The following is a 20,829-nucleotide window of genomic DNA, read 5'->3' as shown; positions in this document are numbered from 1 at the left end:
CCTGTAATCCTAGCACTTTGGAAGCCAAGGCAGGCAGATCACTTGAGGTCAGGAGTTCGAGACCAGCCTGGCCAACATGGTGAAACCCCATCTCTACTAAAAATACAAAAATTAGCTGCGTGGTAGCACGCACTTATAGTACCAGCCACTTGGGGGTCTGAGGCAGGAGAATCACGTGAACCTGAGAGGTGGAGGTTGCAGCTGGCCACAGACACACCACTGCACTCCAGTTTGGGTGATAGAACAAGACTCCATCTCAAAAAAAAAAAAAAAAGTTACATTTCTAGTTTAAAAGACTATCAAGAAAGGAACTCTCCAGATTCAGATGGTTTCATTGCAGAATTCCACCAAAGTTTAAGAATTAACACCAATGCTACACAAGTGCTTCCAGTAAAGAAGAGGAGGGAACACTTCCCAACTCATTTCATGAGGTAATACCATGATACCAAAAGCAGATACAGTACCAAACCAAACAAAAAAAAAAAAAAACAAGAAAGACAACTATAGACCAATATCCCTCATTAGTAGAAATGAAAAAAATATTAACAAAATATTAGCAATTTATACACAATGACCAAGTAGGGTTTATTCCATATATTTTTTTTTTTTTTGGAATAAATAAATCCTACTTGGGATTTGTTTATCCCAAGTCGGGTTTATTCCAAATAAAAAAGGCTCATTCAACATTCAAAAATCAATCAACATAATATACCATATTAACAGGCTAAAGAAGAAAAATTACACAATCAGATGTCACCATTGGAGTATACATAATAAACCTTTAGTTCCATTCAATTTGGATGAAATCAATCATTACACTTTAAAGGACTTGCCTATACAAGAGTAACTCTTTTTCACCAACAAAAGCTTGACCTGTTTCAAATGTTGCATAATATCCGAATTTTGGGAACTAGAGAAAACAAGACACTGAAACATTTTTTAAAAGTTGATAATTTTGTTAAAAAAACTTCCCTTTTCCACAGTTAAGATGCCTGCATGCCATCTCAATTGGGAAGGAAAATTGTCTTACCATAATTAAACTGACTGTTGGACTTTTCACAGTTAATGATGTTAAACCTGTAAGCAACACCTGGCCGCATTCCACTGACTTCAAAGTAAAACCACTGATGATAATGATTGCTGTTTATATCTGAGTTCAGAATAAGATCATATTCATTTCTGAAAATAGAAGACAAAGAAATCTGATGAAAAATAGGAAAATATCTGTGCACATACAAAATGAGAAAATCTTAAGTGACTTACTTTCTAATTTGAATTACTTTGCGCAGATTCCCAGATTCAAATTTGGAGTTAAATTTCAAAATATCTCCCTCTTCTGGAATGGTGTAACTAAATAAAATTTTTAAAGTAAATATATTAAAATACATTGCATTTAAATAGATGAGCAAAAATTAAATAAAATTATAATTAAAAATACATCACTACTGCCATATCACCTTCCTCATTATTTTTAAGCTGAAGCACAAAACAAGCACAATCAATACATTAAATGTGGATAACATTTATGGACAAACTTATAATTAGAGACTTGTTCTTATGTTTATACTGATATAGTAAGAACTTTTGCCTCACTGAATGCATGCCATTTCTAAAATACTTATTTTTATACAAAAAAGAACATTTTTAAAACCGCTGTGACCTGTACTGAGCAGCAATAATTCTCATAAACCATACGGTTCTCAGGTAAAAATATTATTTTCAAATCGAAGAGCTAAATTACCTATTATGTTATTTCATTAGCATGAAGAAGCACACGTATTAATCCTCATTTTACATACTGATTATTAAATAAGCATTTACCATGTATCTACTAGGTGCCAGACACTGTCTGAGACACATGTCTGCGTGGTTCCCTGACTGAACGCAAACTCTTGCTCTTCTGGAGCCTACTCTCTAAAAGAGAAGACTAGGACTCTAAGATGCTCAATCATTCTGTCCAATAGCACAGGTATGCCACACTCAGGGTTCCTGAGTTTCTGCTTCTACCACTCTGCCTGTCTTATCTGACAAAGAATTCTCAATGTCGAAATAATTAAATAAATAAGGTATATGTTTCTTCTCTTCTATAACAGTATTATTTCAAATGTAGTCATTAGCTTTGCTACAGCTTATAGTTTTAGCTAACAAAACTTTAAAAAAAAAAAAAAAAAAAAAGTGTTTTAGCCAGGCACGGTGGTTCATGCTTGTAATCCTGGCACTTTGGGAGGCCAAGGCGGTCAGATCACCTGAGGTCAGGAGTTTGAGACCATCCTGGCCAACATGGCAAAACTCTGTCTCTACTAAAAATACAAAAATATTAGCCAGGTGTGGTGGCACTTGTCTGTAGTCCCAGCTACTCGGGAGGCTGAAGCAGGAGGATCACTTAAGCCTAAGAGGCAGAGATTGCAGTGAGCTGAGTCTGCACCACAGCACTCCAGCCTGGGCGACAGAGTGAATGAGACTCCATCTCAAAAAGAAAAAGTGCTTTTTTCCTCCAAATACGATTGGCAAGATGTGAAATTTTCCAAAAATATTAGTATGTTGAGGGAGAGAAGAAAGCCACTGAGGGCTAATTGAATTTCTCATACGAGAAGGCAGCTGACTAAATAAGAGTCAAACTCAGTATTTGTAATTTTCATTTATTTACTTATATTTAAATCCTAAAATGTGATGATATCAGTGACAATCTTAAATAGTAAATGACTAACACATCAAGGATCACACACACAAAAAAATGCATTCCAAAGATTGAGCAGGCAACCTAAATGAGCCAATTATAAGCAGCGAGAGACAACAGGGTATGGGGAGGACTGTGGAGAAGGATCAAGCAGATGCTCCTTCTAAAGGGATGGTTAACTTGTTATCCCAATGAAACGAAGGCTCAGTATTGCAGGACAAGCCAGCATTTCATGTCAAATATCCACTCTCCTAGTGAAAGTAATTTCAGTTCTTTAAAAATACAATATCACTGTGTAACCATTACCTTAAGCCCATTAAAGATCTACCAAAAAACAAACAAAATCTCGTGATAGAGTTAAGTAGGTAAACATGACTTACCATTACCATTACATCACAAAGGATGAAAACCTAATTAAGTCGCAACTAGTTATAAATTAACTATTTATTATTTTAAAAACTACCAACATTTTTCACAGAATATTTTTTTACCTTTTAGAAATAATACTAAAATTTTATAGAAAAACTTAAAACTAATAAAAGTTTATTAAAATCAAGACTTACTTTGGGTTATCTAAGTCATATACCACACGATCTATGATATCACTCTGATGTATTAGCCTTTCAATATCTTGAGCAATTTTTGTCCTGAAATCATAAAGGTTTAACCAAAATGTATTATTATACACTAATGTACAACTTTCTCCAAAATAAATTTTGAATGAAAAAAGTGTATGATAAAAATTCTTAAAATAAAAATGATAAATTCCTCTATCTACATATTTTGCATACAAAAAAATTAGCAATACATAACAAGACAAAAATCAGTATCAGAATCTGAGTTCTAGAAAATAACCACATAGAATACAGCCACAAGTCCAATCATTAAAAAAAAAAAAAAAAACCTTGAACGTCTATTTATGCCTTTCCTCATAGAAATGGTGTGGTTTCAGTATCTAACCCTTGGGCAAATAATTTTGTATACATAATAGCAGCATTACTAGAAGGTATAAAGATCTGAAAAGCCAGAGATTATATAAGAATAATTTTTTTAAAACCCACCTGTCTGGAATTTAGCTAAAATGCAATTGGCAGTCAGCCTGCATGTTCTGTAGAATCTCTCCTCTTGTGGTGGGAAAGGAAAGGTAGAGGGAAGGGAAACATCTGAGGGAGCAGATGATGATTCCCTGAGCACGCAAAATTCTCTAGATTGGATGTCTCCCTGAATCACGCCAACAAAATAAACATTCACTAACTAGAAAATTCCTACAATCCCTGCCACCGTCCTAGTAGACAGTGTCACCCATAGAACCCACAATCTTTACCCTATCAATATTTAAGCAAACGAAGACAATGATCACCAAACTGTGACAAAACAGGTGACACCAAAATATAGCCAAAACAGAACAGATTTGGTTCCTAAAGCCAGACTGTCTGGAACTCCGGGTAGACTGGCCACAAAGTCCCCCTAGTGTTAATACATGGCTACTTCTCATGTAAAACTTATTCTTAAAGAGGAAGGTGGCCGGGCGCGGTGGCTCAAGCCTGTAATCCCAGCACTTTGGGAGGCTGAGACGGGCGGATCACGAGGTCAGCAGATCGAGACCATCCTGGCTAACCCGGTGAAACCCCGTCTCTACTAAAAAATACAAAAAACTAGCCGGGCGAGGTGGCGGGCGCCTGTAGTCCCAGCTACTCGGGAGGCTGAGGCAGGAGAATGGCGTAAACCCGGGAGGCGGAGCTTGCAGTGAGCTGAGAGCCGGCCACTGCATTCCAGCCTGGGCGACAGAGCGAGACTCCATCTCAAAAAAAAAAAAAAAAAAAAAAAAAAAAAAAAAGAGGAAGGTGATTATATGCACTGATTTAAATTTCGAGTTTGTTCGCTTCAACTGAAGATAAGTAATGCAGATTAGAACTGTGGCTTATAGATTTATTGAGAGCAGGGTGAGAAAGTGTACCAAAATAGTTTATAACAAAATCTCAAGAATCCATTAAACACTGACAGTCTTAAACTTCAGGCAAATCTGAAACTAGTCTCCTGCGCAAAGATACTTTTCCATGATTAAAGGATATTAACTCTCATATAATTTAGAAATATATGTAACAATATTACAGTATAACCTTAAATTTAAAATAAGCCAAGAACCTACGCTAATTGAAAAATTAAAAATTACCAGGAAAATATCAGAAGGTATGATAGTTAAACATATTAAAAAAAGGGATATTAAAAAAATAAGTACAATGCAGCTGGGCACGGTGGCTCACGCCTGTAATCCCAGCACTTTGGGAGGCCGAGACGGGCGGATCACGAGGACAAAAGATCGAGACCATCCCGGCCAACGTGATGAAATCCTGTCTCTACTAAAAATACAAAAATTAGCTGGGCGTGGTGGCACATGCCTGTAGTCCCAGCTACTCAGGAGGCTGAGGCAGGAAAATCATTTGAACCTGGGAGGTGGAGGTTGCAGTGAGCCGAGATGGAGCCACTGCACTCCAGCCTGGTGACACAGCAAGACTGCGTCTTAAAAAACAAAAACAAACAAACAAAAAGAAAAGGTAAAGTGCTAAAACTAATCTTAATCTACTAAACAGTTAAGAATAATTTACTTTTAATTTTATTCTATAAAAAATAACTCATTACCGACACAGTAGTCTATCAGGAAAAAAAGATGTAGTATCAAAAAATCAAGCTGCACATTCTTGATGTAAGTTTAATGTCATAACTTTAAAATGCCAATTATAAAGAAACAAGCTTTTTTAAAAGCTCTCAATTACAGTAACACATAAATAAATTCAGAATTTACATTAACCAGACGGTCAACAGTGAACAATATGGCACTTTCACATACTCAAATATACCACATGAAAATTTAAGTGGTCAAGAATGGGTGAATGACTAAATACATCTATTTGTCAGAATAATTTAATTAATAAATAAGGTTGACATATGCCACAAATATGTAAAAATTAATTCACAAAGGTTTGGTTTTTTATTTTTTAGCAAAATATTATCAGAAGGCTAGTTTTAACAGCTCAGTTCCACAGTGATGTTCCATAACGCAAAACAGGGTCAAAGAGCTTGGGTCCTACAGGGGCCAGTAGGTATGAGAAATGAGTGAGGCTGACGGGCAGGAACTGTGGAAAACCAAGGACCACAGCCTCGGTCTAAAAACAAGCTGACTGCTGCTAGGCAGGAAACAGAGGTGAAGGTTGTTGACAACCTTCAAGAAACACCAGAAACTTGGACTTGTTTGGGAGATGTGGAAATCTCCCAAATTTTAAAGGCTGGCAATGGGTAAAAAAAAAAAAAAAGCCCCTCTGCAAGTTAAGCCAAATCATGTGCAAGTTGAAAATAGCCTAGATACCTGTTTGTAAACCTCTAACACTGTATTTTGGGGGATATAATTGCCCATTTATATTAGACTAGATCTAAAATACTTGAGGGAAATCTTTGCCCTGCCCTAAGCCCTCTTTAATAAAGAGGAAAGGCGGGGCATGGTGGCTCACGCCTGTAATCTCAGCACTCTGGGAGGCCAAGGCAGGAGGATCACGAGGTCAGGAGTTTGAGACCAGCCTGGCCAATGTGGTGAAAGCCCATCTCTACTGAAAATACAAAAATTAGCTGTGTGTGGTGGCGGGCACCTCTAATCCCAGCTACTCAGGAGGCTGAGGCAGGAGAATTGCTTGAACCTGGAATGCAGAGGTTGCAGCGAGCTGAGACTGTGCCACTGCACTTCAGCCTGGAAGACAGAGACTCCATCTCAAAAAAAAAAAAAAAAAAGGAGGGGAAACAGCTTTTCAGACATGTATTTCTGTTAAGCAGATCAACTTTTATAAAAGAATGACAACTCTTTCTTCCTTTACCCCAGCCTCCTATTGAAATACATGGTTTTCCAGTCAAAACAACAAATATTCTAGGTACTCTCAGGGACTATCACCTCAAACTTACTGCCATTCAACACTTACCAAAGACTTGGCACGGAAAGGAATAATTTATGCAGGACTGTCTGGAAAATATACAGCCTATTCAGTCCATACTGAAAAAAATATGTGATACGTGGCCACCAGCAAAATTGTACGTTGTTAGGTTTTCAACCACAGAGCAACACTACAAGAAATAATTTAGTAAATCTCATTGCTATATTTATTGTAAGAACATTATGGGAAATGTTCATCACATAACAGTATGCTCTGAGGTTCCATATTATTATCTGTATCTGCTAGAAAGAAGATTCAAGAGCATCTTCTTTACAGAGAGTATAACATATATATGTGATCAGTACATATATATGATCAACAGGATAGGCTCATGATATAGACCAGGGTTTGGCTCTTGGCTCTGCCATTTACCAGCAGCATAACTCAACAACCTTGAGCTTCAACCTACTCTTCTGTAAAATAAGAGAAATAAGAGCACCTTCCTCATAGAGCTGTTATAGTATTAAATGGCACACTTTATATGCATATATACACTGCATATAAAATGTTTGTTACTGAATTGTGTGTCTGGCCCACAAAATGCCTTTAATAAAAGCTATCTGCTGTTTTTGCTCCCATCAATACTCCTTCTAGTACTGCCTCAATTCCAGAAGTACCTGTGTTTTCCAAGCCATTCTGAACTTCATATAAGAAATCTACGGTTTTGTTTTCCTTATTTTGCCTTTGCCACAATTCTTTATCTACTTTTTAATTTAAAATTTCTGAAAAGGTAATATGCTGGCATTACACAAAATCAAGTATGACATAAAAGCATAAAATGACAAGTCTCACTTATTAACACAACCCGTATCTTCCATCCACATAATCAGGGAACTACTTTTCTTCCAGATTTTACTTGATGAAAACATAAATGTAGATTGCTTTTCCCTCTCTCTGATACAAAATCTAAAGTGTCATAAAACAAGCACCTTGTTTATTTCATTTCATAATACACCTTACAGCTCTATCAGGGTACAGGCAGCTTTTTGTTCAACCAGTGCACATTATTCATAAAAAGGTTACACCATAATTTATTTAACTAGTCCCTGACAGATAGGCACTTGAGTTGTATCCAATCTCAAACCAATCCTGCAATGAAAAACTTTGGATGCCACTTCACACATACACAAACTATGTGTGCACACAGGCATGTGAGATTTGAGATAAACAGATCTCACAAATTCCCAGATGTGGGACTGACATGTCAACGGAAACATGCATGTTAATCTTGATAGAATCTGTCAGATCGTCCTCTACCAGTGGTATTCTCAACTGACATTCCCACCCTTAATGTACGAGAGAGGCTGTTTTTCCATAACCTCATCAATAGAATGTGATGTTCAATTAGATTTTAGCCAATTTGATATGTGGAAAATGATATCTCAGTACATCTTAATTTACATTTCTCTCATTTGGAGTGAAGTTAATCATGCTTTTGTGCTTGTCACTGTTTCCTTTCCCTTCTTTTTCATTTTATTTTCATAAGCGTAAATTTTTAATACCTTGAATGTTTTTTAAAACAGGCAATACATATTATATAAAATTATAATAAATTTATAATAAAACTTTTTTTAAAATACAGTTTTGGTTTTTTTTGTTTTTGGTTTTTTTGCCGGGCAAGGTGGCTCACACCTGTAATCCCAGCACTATGGGAGGCCGAAGTGGGTGGATCACAAGGGTGGGAGATCGAGACCATCCTGACTAACACGGTGAAACCCCATCTCTACTAAAAATACAAAAAATTAGCTGGACGTGATGGCACGCGCCTGTAATCCCAGCTACTCAGGAGGCTGAGGCAAGAGAATCACTTGAACTGGGAGGCAAAGGTTGCAGTGAGCCAAGATCGTGCTACTGCACTCCAGCCTGGGCGACAGAGCAAGACCCTGTCTCAATGATATATGAAAAAACAATGGAAAGAAAATAAATCAAAATGTTAATAATGGTTATCTCTGCAGGATGGGACAAAAAGTGATTTCTTCTTACTCTCTAATGTTACGGACTATAAAAGCAGGAAAAAATGCTAAGCATACTTTAAAATAAGAGATGAATTTAATTTTAAATCCAACTTAAACCAAAAATATAGGCTTAAGTAATCATCAGTATGTGTTCACAATACAATTTTTTAAATGTTAGTGTGCTACGTACATTGAGATATGAATCTTACTTATAATGGACTGTTTCTCTTCCATTTGGAGGTAAAGAGATTTTTAACCAAGTTTTATTCCTTTTATACTGAACTTTCTTTAAAACAGTGATTGCACATAAGAAAACTGTACAGTAGAAATTCAAAATAACAATCAGGATATTTTCACTGAAATAATTTAAAGGAGTCTAATGCTTCCTTTTTCTGAAAGTGATAAAACAGTAATTCTTCATTAATTTTGACATCATTCATTTACAATGCATTCAGGAAGGGACTGTGATAAGTTGGCAAATAATTCACAAAATGTCATCATTTGCTCAAAAACAAGATGCAGAAGACTAGACAAATAAGCAAACAAGAATTACCATCCTCAACATATTTTTTAAAATAAGCATTTCTGAGTACTTTGGAAATACCTTTGACCTAAACTATATTTGACATTTCATCACAAATATAGAACCATAAAGCCTTCAGAGTGGCTACAGGGGTCAGCACACTTCTCCTACAAAGAGCCGGATAGGCTTTGCAGGCCACATGGTCTCTGTCACAGCCATTCAACTCTGCAATGGTAGCACAAAAACAGTCATAGATAATGCATTAAAAAACAAGGCATGGCTGCATTCTAACAAAATGTTATTTGTGGACACAAATATGAATTTCATATCATTTTCATGTGCCACAAAGCTTTATTTTCCTCTCAATTGTTTTAACCATTTAAACATGTGAAAACCACTTTTAGCTCATGGGCTGCACATAACCAGGCAGATCTGGTAGATTTGGGATGGATTTGGCACACGGACCACAGTACGCCAACCCTAACCTAGGCGAATGACCACCAAACTTTTTTTACTATGACCAACAAGAAACACATTTTAAAGATCACAAGCCTACAAAAGAGAAACAGAGAGGTGAATCAAAAAAATTATGAAACAATACGTAGCTGTACTACATGTGACACACTGTTGCGTTAATATTGGTTACTAAAGAGCATCAATCCAAATCTGACAAACACTGATCTAATCTTTGCTTTTAAAAAGTTGAGAAAATTGGTATCTAGAGAAATAAAGTTACTTGCGCGCGCGCGCGCACACACACAGAGTGGGAGAGTTAAGTCTAAAACTTGCTTTTCAGAGAGCATCCTGCCCTGCCCTGACAAGATGTCTCACCACGCATACGGTTTCACCCCTCTCATCAAGTCTAACCCAATTATCCAAGCATTTCCACTATACACATATGTTCTTCCAGTCTCACATTAGTGTTACTTGGAGGAACAAATAATTTTGAAGAGTTTCCTACCCATTATTCAAAAATAATGGGTAAAAAGGTGAAAAGGGAGAGTGAAGGCTTTGGAATATGCACCTATTAAGATCCACACTGCACTGCTCACCATAACTCACAAATAAACACTTGAAAAACTCAGTTGACCCCTGAACAATGCTGGTTTGAACTGCACAGGTCCACTTATTTCTGGATTTTCCTTCCCCTTTGCCCCTGCTGAGACAGTAAGACCTACCCATCCTCATCTTCCTGCTCCTCAGCCAGTTACTTAACAGGAAGATGACAAGGATGAAGACCTCTGTGGTGATCCATCTCCACTTAATGATTAGTAAACATATTTTCTGTTCCTTATGATTTTCTTAATAACATTTTCTTTAACTTACTTTATTGTAAGAACACAGTATATAATACATGTAACATACAAAGTAAGTGTGCACTGTTTACATTACTGGTAATGCTTCCGGCCAATAGTAAGCTATTAGTAGTAAAGTTTTGAGGGAATCAAAAGTTATACTTGAATTTTCGACTGCACAGCGGCTGCTGCCCCAACCTCTGCACTGTTCAAGGGTTGACTGTATTTGCAAAGAATATGTAAAATTAGGAGGGGAAAGGCAATAACTTTCAAATACCAAAGTAATGTTGTCTATTATACAATCTGTAATCATTTTTAAATAAAAACACTTTACTTTTTGTAGTAGTCATGGCTAAGGTGATTAACATTATTGGGGAAGTCCTATACATCTAAGTAACATAAATAGAATCACATTGCTTTGTTGAAATATGAAATCTTCAGCCCCAATAATGCAATCATTCTCAGGACTACAACTTCGTAGTGAAATATGGTTATACTCCTGCTGCATGTCAACTATCTTAATACCCACAGAAATGCTGGCAAATATGGCATGAAAATGGAGGGACAAATATGATGAAAGGTGTTCTTTGAAACACAGGGTATACAAAGCAGTCAAACTTGGTAAGAGTCACCGCCAAACAATGATATGATGATGAGACTAGCAGACAAAGGTTTTAGATTGCTTCAGAATTTATGACTTATTTCTGCAGCAACAAATCAGAACACATCTCCATCAAGGTCATGAAAATCAAGGGGAAAACATCTCCATAGGGAAAGAAATCTTTGAAACTTCTGGAGAGACGTGGATCACTTGATTCTCAAAGGCGTTTTGGAGTCAGTCCTGCTTTTCTCATTGCAAATTTTCTAGGAGCAAATACAGGTAACAATGGAGTTGATTTTGTTTGGTGTTTTTTGTTTGTTTGTTTGTTTGTTTGTTTTGAGACGGAGTCTTGCTCTGTTGCCCAAGCTGGAGTGCAGTGGCGCGATCTCGGCTCACTGCAACCTCTGCCTCCCGGGTTCAAGTGAGTAGCTGGAACTATAGGTGCCCAAGTAGCTGGGACTACAGGCACATGCCACCACACCCGGCTAATTTTCTGTATTTTTAGTAGAGACAGGGTTTTACTGTGTTAGCCAGGATGGTCTCAATCTCCTGACCTCGTGATCCACCCGCCTCAGCCTCCCAAAGTGCTGGGATTACAAGCGTGAGCCACCGCGTTCGGCCAACAACAGAGTTTTAAATTTCCAGGTTTTTTTGTTTGTTTCCTTGAGCTCCATCTCCTTTGCACTTTAACTTGCACACCAACATATCTATGTCTAAAGTACCTGTACCAACTGTCATCCACCTTTTGATTTCTTATCATGCTACTTACCTCACACTATCAAAAATGTATCTTAAAGCTTTGTTTTGGACTCAGTAGTATCTTACACTGTACACAGGCAGTACGAATGTCAGTTACTTCAGGAAAAAGTCCTACAGATGGCCTAATATATGGAAGAAGCTGGACTCTAATCTGTACATTTGCAGGACAATTCTGAGGTCCATGTTTCAGAAACAAGGTGAGAAAACTAATCATAAAAATTAAGACACAGAAGGTTGGAGAAGAGTCACAGTAACTCCCAATATGTATAAATTCCTCCATCATCAGGATAGGCTCGGTCAGGGAGAGAGAGGAAGTGAAGCTTGGAACCATGGATAGAACAGTATTACCTGAAAGGTCAAGCAAGCCTGGCAAGGACAAAACCCAGTATCAGAAATAGCGGCTCAAAGAGGAGAGAGGTCACCAGAGCTGAGAGTGGTAGTCCTCAATCTGCATGCAGACATTCACAGAGATATGACAGCTAGTCAAAGCCATCATGCATTTACCTGCAATACATCTACACTTAATTAAAACATTAAGTTTCTTTACATTTTGATATATACAATCAAGTAAACAGAGTTCAGCACTGGTTATCGAATGTTGCTCAGAAGCACTGCTTGGCAGGGATATATGTCCCTTGCTAACATAAACAGGTAAAATATCTAAATAAGTGTCTTGACCGATGAAAGCTTTCACAACATAAAGTCCAGGAGAGGAAATAAGAGGGTTCGTTGGTAGTTAAAATTAAGGCTGAGAATCAGAGGCTTATACAAAATTGTGCCTCTTTTCTAAAATCCTTCTTCCTTCTAACCTTACCTCAAATATTACAGGCTAGTAAGAGAAAATACTTTCAGTTTGAGGCAATTTAATAACAAAATTTGCTTTCAGGGCTTAAAGAGCACTTAAGATTCAGGAAGTGCCTTCTGTAGTCAAAATGACATCTTCGACTTTGGAGAGATAAAGAGCCTAAGAGATGATGCTGAAAAGAAGAAATACCAAGTTGCTGCCTGACTCTGACCCACTCCAGGTGTGTCCTTCAGATTCTTCAAAAAGCAGATGCCAAGGCACAATGAGATATGCTCCTGTGGGCCTCTCCTAAGGGGAAACTTGGAAGAGAACCAGTGAGACAGAGTTCATCCTCAATCACTGTAATTGTTCTCAGGGTTACAACCCCTCATCTCTATCCCTCACAATCGATTTACTTCCTTACTTACTTATTTATTTATTGAGACAGAGTCTTGCTCTGTCACCCAGGCTGGAGTACAGTGGCACGATCACAGCTCACTGCGGCCTCTGCCTCTTGGGTTCAAGCAATGCTCCTCCCTCAGCCTCCTGAATAGTTTGGACTACAGGTGTGTGTCACCACACCCGGCTAATTTATGTGTTTTTAGTAGAGACAGGGTTTCACCATATTGGCCAGACTGGTCTCAAACTCCTGACCTCAAGTGATCCACCCACCTTGGCCTCCCAAAGTGCTGGGATTAGAAGGGTCAGCCACCACACCCAGGCCCCAGGATTTCTTTAAATCCCTCTCACCCTCAGCTACCACCTCTGCAGGTCTTGATAACTTATCTGATTAAGCAATCCAAACTCTCATTCCTAAGCAGTGTGGCCCCCTGGGAATCATTCTCATTCCAAGGTGGCTGTAATGTGTCCATTCACAGTTAAAATTGAGGAAGGGAGTAGGCAACAGGCTAATCACTGGATTGCCTGTGTTCCACACATAGTCAACCCATTGCCACTGTGTAAACACAACCCTATCTCCATTAGCTGATCTGGGTCAATCACTTGTGTCAAGATGGTATGTTTTTCCCCTCACCTGCTGGTCTTAGACACAAGGAGTCCAGAGTACCCCACTGGCAACCAAATCTTGTTACATTGTACCCTGTGGTAAGACTGAGCCCACTTTGGGAGCAAGGACTTCTAACCCTGCAGAGCCCAGAGGTGGAGGGACAGAAAACAAAAAGTCCCTGGGTGGATACTGGATGCTACACTAAATAGGGCCACTTCTGTTCCCACCTCCTGGTTCCCAGGCTTGTGTATTCTTTCTACGGAACTATGCAAACATTTCTAATTTAGTGTATGTACTGCATGCTGCAAGATGGCAACCCAACCATGCAGAGGATTTCCTGAGTTAGAGCTTTGCATGGGCCTTTTGAAGGCCACTGTAGCACTCCATGAGGCCAGCTGCCTCTGGATGGTGCCAACTGTAACATGGTAGATGCCCTGGCACAGACCCACTCCCATACATATTTCCCAGGGAAGTAAGTCCCCCATTCTTGATGCTATGATGTGTGGGATGACACACCTGTGAATCAAGGGGCCAACCAGTGGCACTAAACATACACTAAGTTGCCAAGTAAAAATAATGAATTATATAAGATGCTACAGGTAAAAAAAAAAAATAAGATAGTTATTTTCTCAAAGGAACTTATAGTCTAAAGAGAATCAAATACAGCAAGTTCTTCCTTGTTCATTACATACTACGCTTGTTACAAGGGTATACTATTTTTTTTCAGATACTGATATAAGCCATTATCATAAAATCTTCACCATAATCACCAAAACCAGTCCCGATGCAACAAAAAAGGTATTTTTATAGACAAATATTCACTCGTTGGCAATATTTAATATTATTTGTAATATCTAACCTTACTCGGTAATATTTAATAACCTTAGTTACTGCTTTTATGAATCCCGTATTTTTATCTTATATATTTCCAATTAAAATTTCAAACTTTACAACAAAATAATACTGTCTATATTGCTTCATTTATAGTCTATTTTTATTTTTTCAATTTTTAATTTTTGTTAGTACATAGTAGGTACACATACATATATTTATGGGGTAAATGAGATATTTTGATACAGGCATACAATGCATAATAATCACATCAGGGTAAAAGGGGTATCCCTCACTTCAAGCATTTATCCTTTCTTCCAATTATACTCTTTTATTTTTTAAATGCACAATAAATTACTGTTGATTGCAGTTACCCTATTGTGATTTATAGCCTATTTTTAAATCATATACTTAAATCAAGTTCAAATGAAAAATCACTAAGTTAACAAATATTGCTAAGGTAATATTTATTCAAAGATTATTAAATAATCTGTTATTATATTTTGAGATTTAGTATTAACAGAAAATTTCTAAACTATCCAATGGTCAGGTTTATCATTCTGGCTTCATCTGAATAAGTAATAAGCTCAAGAAATAAAGTAAACCAACAAGGACAATTTCAAAACAATGCAAAATTTCCAAAGCAGAATTTAAAAATACAATAACTTATAGCTCACAGTAATTATCTTCCTAAATGCCCGAAGTAATTTTTTTAAGACTGCCTCATATCTTGACAATAGCCTTATTTAGAAGAGGGGAAAATATGCAACTCACCTCTGCACACCGTAAGGCCTTTCTAAAATAGGCTCTTTGAATGGAGGCGGAACGTGACCAAAATAATCGGGATAAGCCACCTCTGAATATTCCGGGACAGATTTTGTATTTTTCACAATCTCAATATAGAGGTCTGGGTCATGAAGTGTTGGTCCATCAGGTACTTCAACCGATGCTTGTTCTACTGATGAATTTGACTCGGTATCTTCATCATCTTCAGTTTCAACTCCAGTGCAGCAAAGCTTCCCTAGCTGAACTGTTCTTCCCTCAAACAGAACATTTCCACAAGTAGCCATGTGTGGACACGCTTTAGCACATGTAAGGACAGTAAGAGGAAGACTGCAGTCCTTCTTCACTTCTGTAGTAAAACCTGGGGCTGTTTGAGAAGGAATATTCTGCAATGTAATTCGGTCCAAGGCCTTTACAATATCATTGTTTAAACCATGGACTGATGAAATAGTTCTATTTTGATCACCTGGCTGCTGTTGTAATGTTCTATCATTATCTTTAGTATCTTCTTTTGCTAGATCCATAAAGGTAGACTTCTTTTCACCTTCATCTTCTTTAGAAGATATGTTTTCCTTCATTACAACTTTTCTTAAATTGCCAGAATTCCCAGATGTTTCCTCTCCTGCCGTAGGAACAACAATAGGACCACGTACTTTTCCCTCAAATACAAAAGGCTTTGGTTCTTTGGAGATTAAATCATAGTCCTTTGAAAATAAAAAATATGTTTAATCTTTTAACTATAAATATTAAAACATATTAACAAAACTAATACATTCATGTTGTATATTGTTTCAGACATTTTTGAAAATTTTAAAGGTAGATAAAACAGGGTTTGTTTTCATTTCACTAAAAAGACAAAATTTTTAACCATAACAAATTCATAACACCTACTTTACTTTTTCTACTATAAAACTAATGCCTACATGTCACAGAAATGTGGGAAATCTTAGAATTCTAAGTAGAAAAACATAAAGACTCCAAAATCCTATTAGGGACAACAACTAAATTGTTATTCATTAATTCAATAACATTACAGTGTCTGTTTTGTGCAATATTCATGAAGTCTCTATTTTGTGCCAAGCCTTGTTTCAAGCACTTAAGACACTTAAAAAACAACTCTTCCCTTTTGTAGCTTACATCTTTATAGGGGTAGAAGAGAGGACTGTCAATACAACAAGTAATAAATACAATATATATATTTATATATAGAACGTTAGAAGGGTAAAGCGCTACAGAAAAAAAAAAAAAAAAGGGGGGAGGGAGGGCAAGGCCGGGCCCGGTGGCTCACACCTGTAAGCCTAGCACTTTGGGAGGCTGAGGCAGGCGGATCACCTGAGATCGGGAGTTCAAGACCAGCCTGGCCAACATGGTAAAATCCCGTCTCTACTAAAAACACAAAAATTAGCCGAGCATGGTGGTGGACACCTGTAATCCCAGCTACTCAGGAGGCTGAGGCATGAGAATCGCTTGAACCCAGGAGGTGGAGGTTGCAGTGAGCCGAGATCATGTCACTGCACTCTAGCCTGAGTGACAAAGTGAGATTCTGTCTTAAAAAAAAAAAAAAAAAGGAGGGCAGGACAGGCAGGACGTAATGTGGATTGGGAGTACCAAGAGAGCAGAGGTAAGTGGCAACTCTAAATGTCATTGGTTAGGGAGTCTCACGAGCAGATGAAATAGAAGCAAAGACTTTAAGAAGGTGAGGGTACCACACAAGGGGCCATTCCAGGCAGAGAGGACTACAGCACATAGCTTCCAGAGTGGACGAATGCCTGAGGTGTTCAAAGAACAGCAAGGATGGGGTGGCTGGGAAAGAATGGACACGATGAATGCCAAGTGCTGGAGAGCCTTACAGACTATAAGAATTTGGGTTTTTACTCTGAATGAGATTGGAAGCCATGACAGGGAAGAATGCCATGACATGAGATATTTTTGAAAGATATTTTTGTACACAGTGGACATTCTGAATGGCAGCAGCCAACACTTTGGGCCAGATCATTATTTTTTCGATGATTTAAACAGATAAATAAGGTGTATATTTAAGTCATTTCCAAAATTTGGCTATTATACTGCAATAAAAATCTTTTTGCAAAGAGTTTTTGCTTTACTTATAATGATTTCCCAAGCACTGAAATAGAAGTGCAGAATCAGATATTATAATCAATTTTAATAATGCAAACTGACCAGAACACTAAACTCTCCAAAAGCACTTGTATTAATGTATATTCCCGGTAACTATACATAAGAGTATCTCTTTCAACTGCTGTCTTCTTTGCCAACATTCGATACTATAGTTTTTAAAAAAACATTTTCTAACGTGGTAGATAAGAAATATTATCTTGCTGCTATTTTACTTTGCATTTCTTTGACTACTAGGAAGCAAACACTTTTCTATACATCTGTTAATCAGCTGCAATTCTTAGGTAACTTTTTTGTTCCTGGATACAGGGTTTTCTTATTTTATGGTATAAATTTTCATGTTAAAAAATTTGTATACACATACATACACAAATCCTCCAGCTAACCCATTTTTTGAAAATTATTTTTCTGGATTTGCAATTGATCTTTTAATTTGGGTTAATTTCCTTATATACATCATGGAGTCAAAATGAATCTTTCATTGTGATTTATTCCTTGAATGTCCACTGTATACAAAGCAAGGATTCAAAGATGATTCACAGGACCCCCTGTACTATAGCTAAGCCAAGAAGACAGTGGAAGCACTAAGGAAGGAATAGGTAGTTCTGCATTAAAAGGGTTAAAGGGGTGGTAAGTTTGCATTAAAAAACACATTTTGTAGGAAACATGGTAGGCTAAGTATCCACCCCACAGAACCATTTACAATTGTTACATATATTAAAATATTTTAAGTATGTCATTAAGTGGATAAGAAAGCAAGGATAAAGGCAAAGTTTCGAATGAAGAAGGGATCCCTATGTGATAAGCTGAAGACTGAAGCTAGCTTTCACTTTGAAAACATGTGATAAACCAGGTGACCTTGGGTACGGATTTTCCCATCTCAAAGACGATGAAGGACAGGAGAAAAACCCTGAACTGGCATAAGGTAATTTTCCTCTCAAAAACATTAAACTCCAGAACGACATCTTCAATATATAGGTCCTAGAAATACTCCCACCACAAAAGGGGGAAAAAAAAACATAAAAAGAAAAGCCAACTGTCTTAAATTTTAAATCATAGCTCTAACACAGTGAAAAGTATCACTATTCACAAACTGGTATTAAAAGTCGGCCATCAAATCACACGGATTCATAGCCTGAATTCACATCAACTTGGTGGTCCAAAAGCCCTTGAGGATTCAATCTATAATGGTGACTCTCAAAAGCAACAGCTTCTGGAGTTTCCACATACAAAATTATAAAGAAGGAAAGAATCCTAAACATACAATTCAGCAAGGTAGAAGGAAAAAGAACCAAAAGAAACATCAGATATTGAAAAAGACCTACAAGAATCTCAGACTAAGAAATGACCATATTTCGTATGTTCAAAGAAATAAAATATAGAAAACAAGAATTAAAGACTTATTAAATGCATTTTGTAAGCTTTTTTTTTTTTTTTTTTTTTTGGAGAGGGAATCTCACTCTGTCTCCAGGCTGGAATGCAGTGGCGCAATCTCGGCTCACCACAACCTCCTACTCCCTGGTTCAAGCAATTTTCTCTGCCTTAGCCTCCCGAGTAGCTAGGATTACAGGTATGCACCACCACACCCAGCTACTTTTTGTATTTTTAGTAGAGATGGGGTTTCATCATATTGGCCATAGTCTCGATCTCCTGACCTCGTGATCTCAATTTCCTGACTTTCTGATCCACCCGCCTCGGCCTCCCAAAGTGCCAGGATTATAGGCCTGAGCCACCGCGCTCAGCCCCTAGTAGACATTTCTAATGACAGATGAGACAAAGCCAAAAAGAGAATTAGTAAACTGGCAGATAGTTCTAATGAAATAACCTGAAGGCAGCATAGAGAGGCAAAGAAAAGAAAAGCAGAAAAAAGAGGTTAAAAGACATGGAAGGGAGTAAAAAGGTCTACATTCAATTCGAATTACAAAAGACAGAGGGTGGAAACAAAATGCAGTACCTGAAGTAGAGAATGCAGTTTTTCCAAATCTTATGAGAAAACAACTCACAGAATCCAAATACAATAAATCCCAAACAGGATTTTAAAAAAGAAAATCCGCACTTAGTCAACATTACTAGGAAACTGTAGCGTTAAAGCAAAAACAGTATATGTTAAAAGCCACCAAAAATAGTTTCTTATAAAATAAAAACATATACTTACCATACATACCACCTATCAATTTCACTGATAGGTATTTACCCAAGAGAAATGAAAGCATATCTCCCCAAAAAGATTTTTGTTTGTTTGTTTTTGAGACAGAGTTTCGCTCTTGTTGCCCAGGCTGGAGTGCAGTGGCGCGATCTCAGCTCACTGCAACCTCCAGCTCCCGGGTTCAAGCAATTCTCCTGCTTCAGTCTCCCAAGTAGCTGGGATTACAGGTGCCTGCCACCATGCCCAGCTAATTTTTGGTTTTTCAGTAGAGACGGGGTTTCACTATGTTGGCGAGAATGGTCTTGAACTCCTAACCTCAGGTGATCCACCCGCTTCAGCCTCCCAAAGTGCTGGGATTACAGTTGTGAGCCACCACACCCAGCCACCCCAAAAAATTTTGTGCACAAAATGTTATCAACTTTACTCATATTAAAGTCCAATGAAGTCTAAAACTTCAGACATTCCAACACTCATCCACAAAGAAATTGTGGTATATTTCCACAATAAAATACTGCCAAGCAATTAAAGAAAGAACCACTGTCACGTGCAGTAACATGGATAAACCTCAAAAACACATGCTCAGCAAAAGAAGCCTGACCCTAAAAAGGAAACACTGTATGATTCCATTTATAAGAAGTTCTAAAACAGTCAAGACTAGACACAGTGACAGACAGCAGATCAGCAGTCACCTGCACAGGAGAGAAAGAGATTTCAAGGGCCCCAAGGAGACTTTCTGGAATGACAAGAAATAATTCTGTCTCAATGGGTGGTAGTCACATAGGTGGATAAATTTGTCAAAACTCACTGAACTTAAGTGAAACTTACTGTATGTAAATTATAACTCAATAAAGTTGATTTTTAAAAAGTAGCCAGAGGAAGAGATTAATTTTAAGAATGTTTTAGGAATGTTTACAAAATAAACAATGTTTACAAAATAAAGACACTTTCAGGGAGAGAGGGCAAGAGAGCATGTGCACAAGTGCATATCAAGTTCACGCCACTAAATGACAGGATCCCAACAGAAGGTCTGAGACACAAAAGGTAATGAAAATTTTTAAAGTCGTAAAAATGTGGGTAAGTCTACACTAAATGTTTTACATTTAGTAAAAAAAAGCAAAGCAGTAACGACAAGCGGGTGGTGGTTTTATTTTTATTTTTATTTTTTTTTGAGATGGAGTCTTGCTCTGTCACTCAGGCTGGAGTGCAGTGGCCGGATCTCAGCTCACTGCAAGCTCCGCCTCCCGGGTTTATGCCATTCTCCTGCCTCAGCCTCCCAAGTAGCTGGGACTACAGGGGCCCACCACCACACCCGGCTAATTTTTTGTATTTTTTAGTAGAGACGGGGTTTCACCATGT

General features: G+C 37.6%; 1 protein-coding gene across 1 annotated transcript in view; it reads right to left on the bottom strand.

The window, feature by feature from the left end:
• The window catches only part of AGTPBP1 (ATP/GTP binding protein 1), a 217,377-nt gene that overhangs the window by 74,715 nt on the left and 121,833 nt on the right, over window positions 1-20,829 (bottom strand). The window contains 4 exon segments of the mRNA XM_011968515.1: window positions 1,031-1,179; window positions 1,264-1,350; window positions 3,241-3,324; window positions 15,183-15,895. Of these exon segments, the coding sequence (XP_011823905.1) occupies window positions 1,031-1,179; window positions 1,264-1,350; window positions 3,241-3,324; window positions 15,183-15,895 (1,033 nt within the window).

Source organism: Mandrillus leucophaeus, unplaced genomic scaffold, assembly GCF_000951045.1.
Source record: "Mandrillus leucophaeus isolate KB7577 unplaced genomic scaffold, Mleu.le_1.0 Scaffold847, whole genome shotgun sequence".
NCBI classification, from domain to species: domain Eukaryota; kingdom Metazoa; phylum Chordata; class Mammalia; order Primates; family Cercopithecidae; genus Mandrillus; species Mandrillus leucophaeus.
The sequence above is the reverse complement of the archived record's forward strand: the minus strand, read 5'-3'. Positions and strand labels throughout refer to the sequence as shown.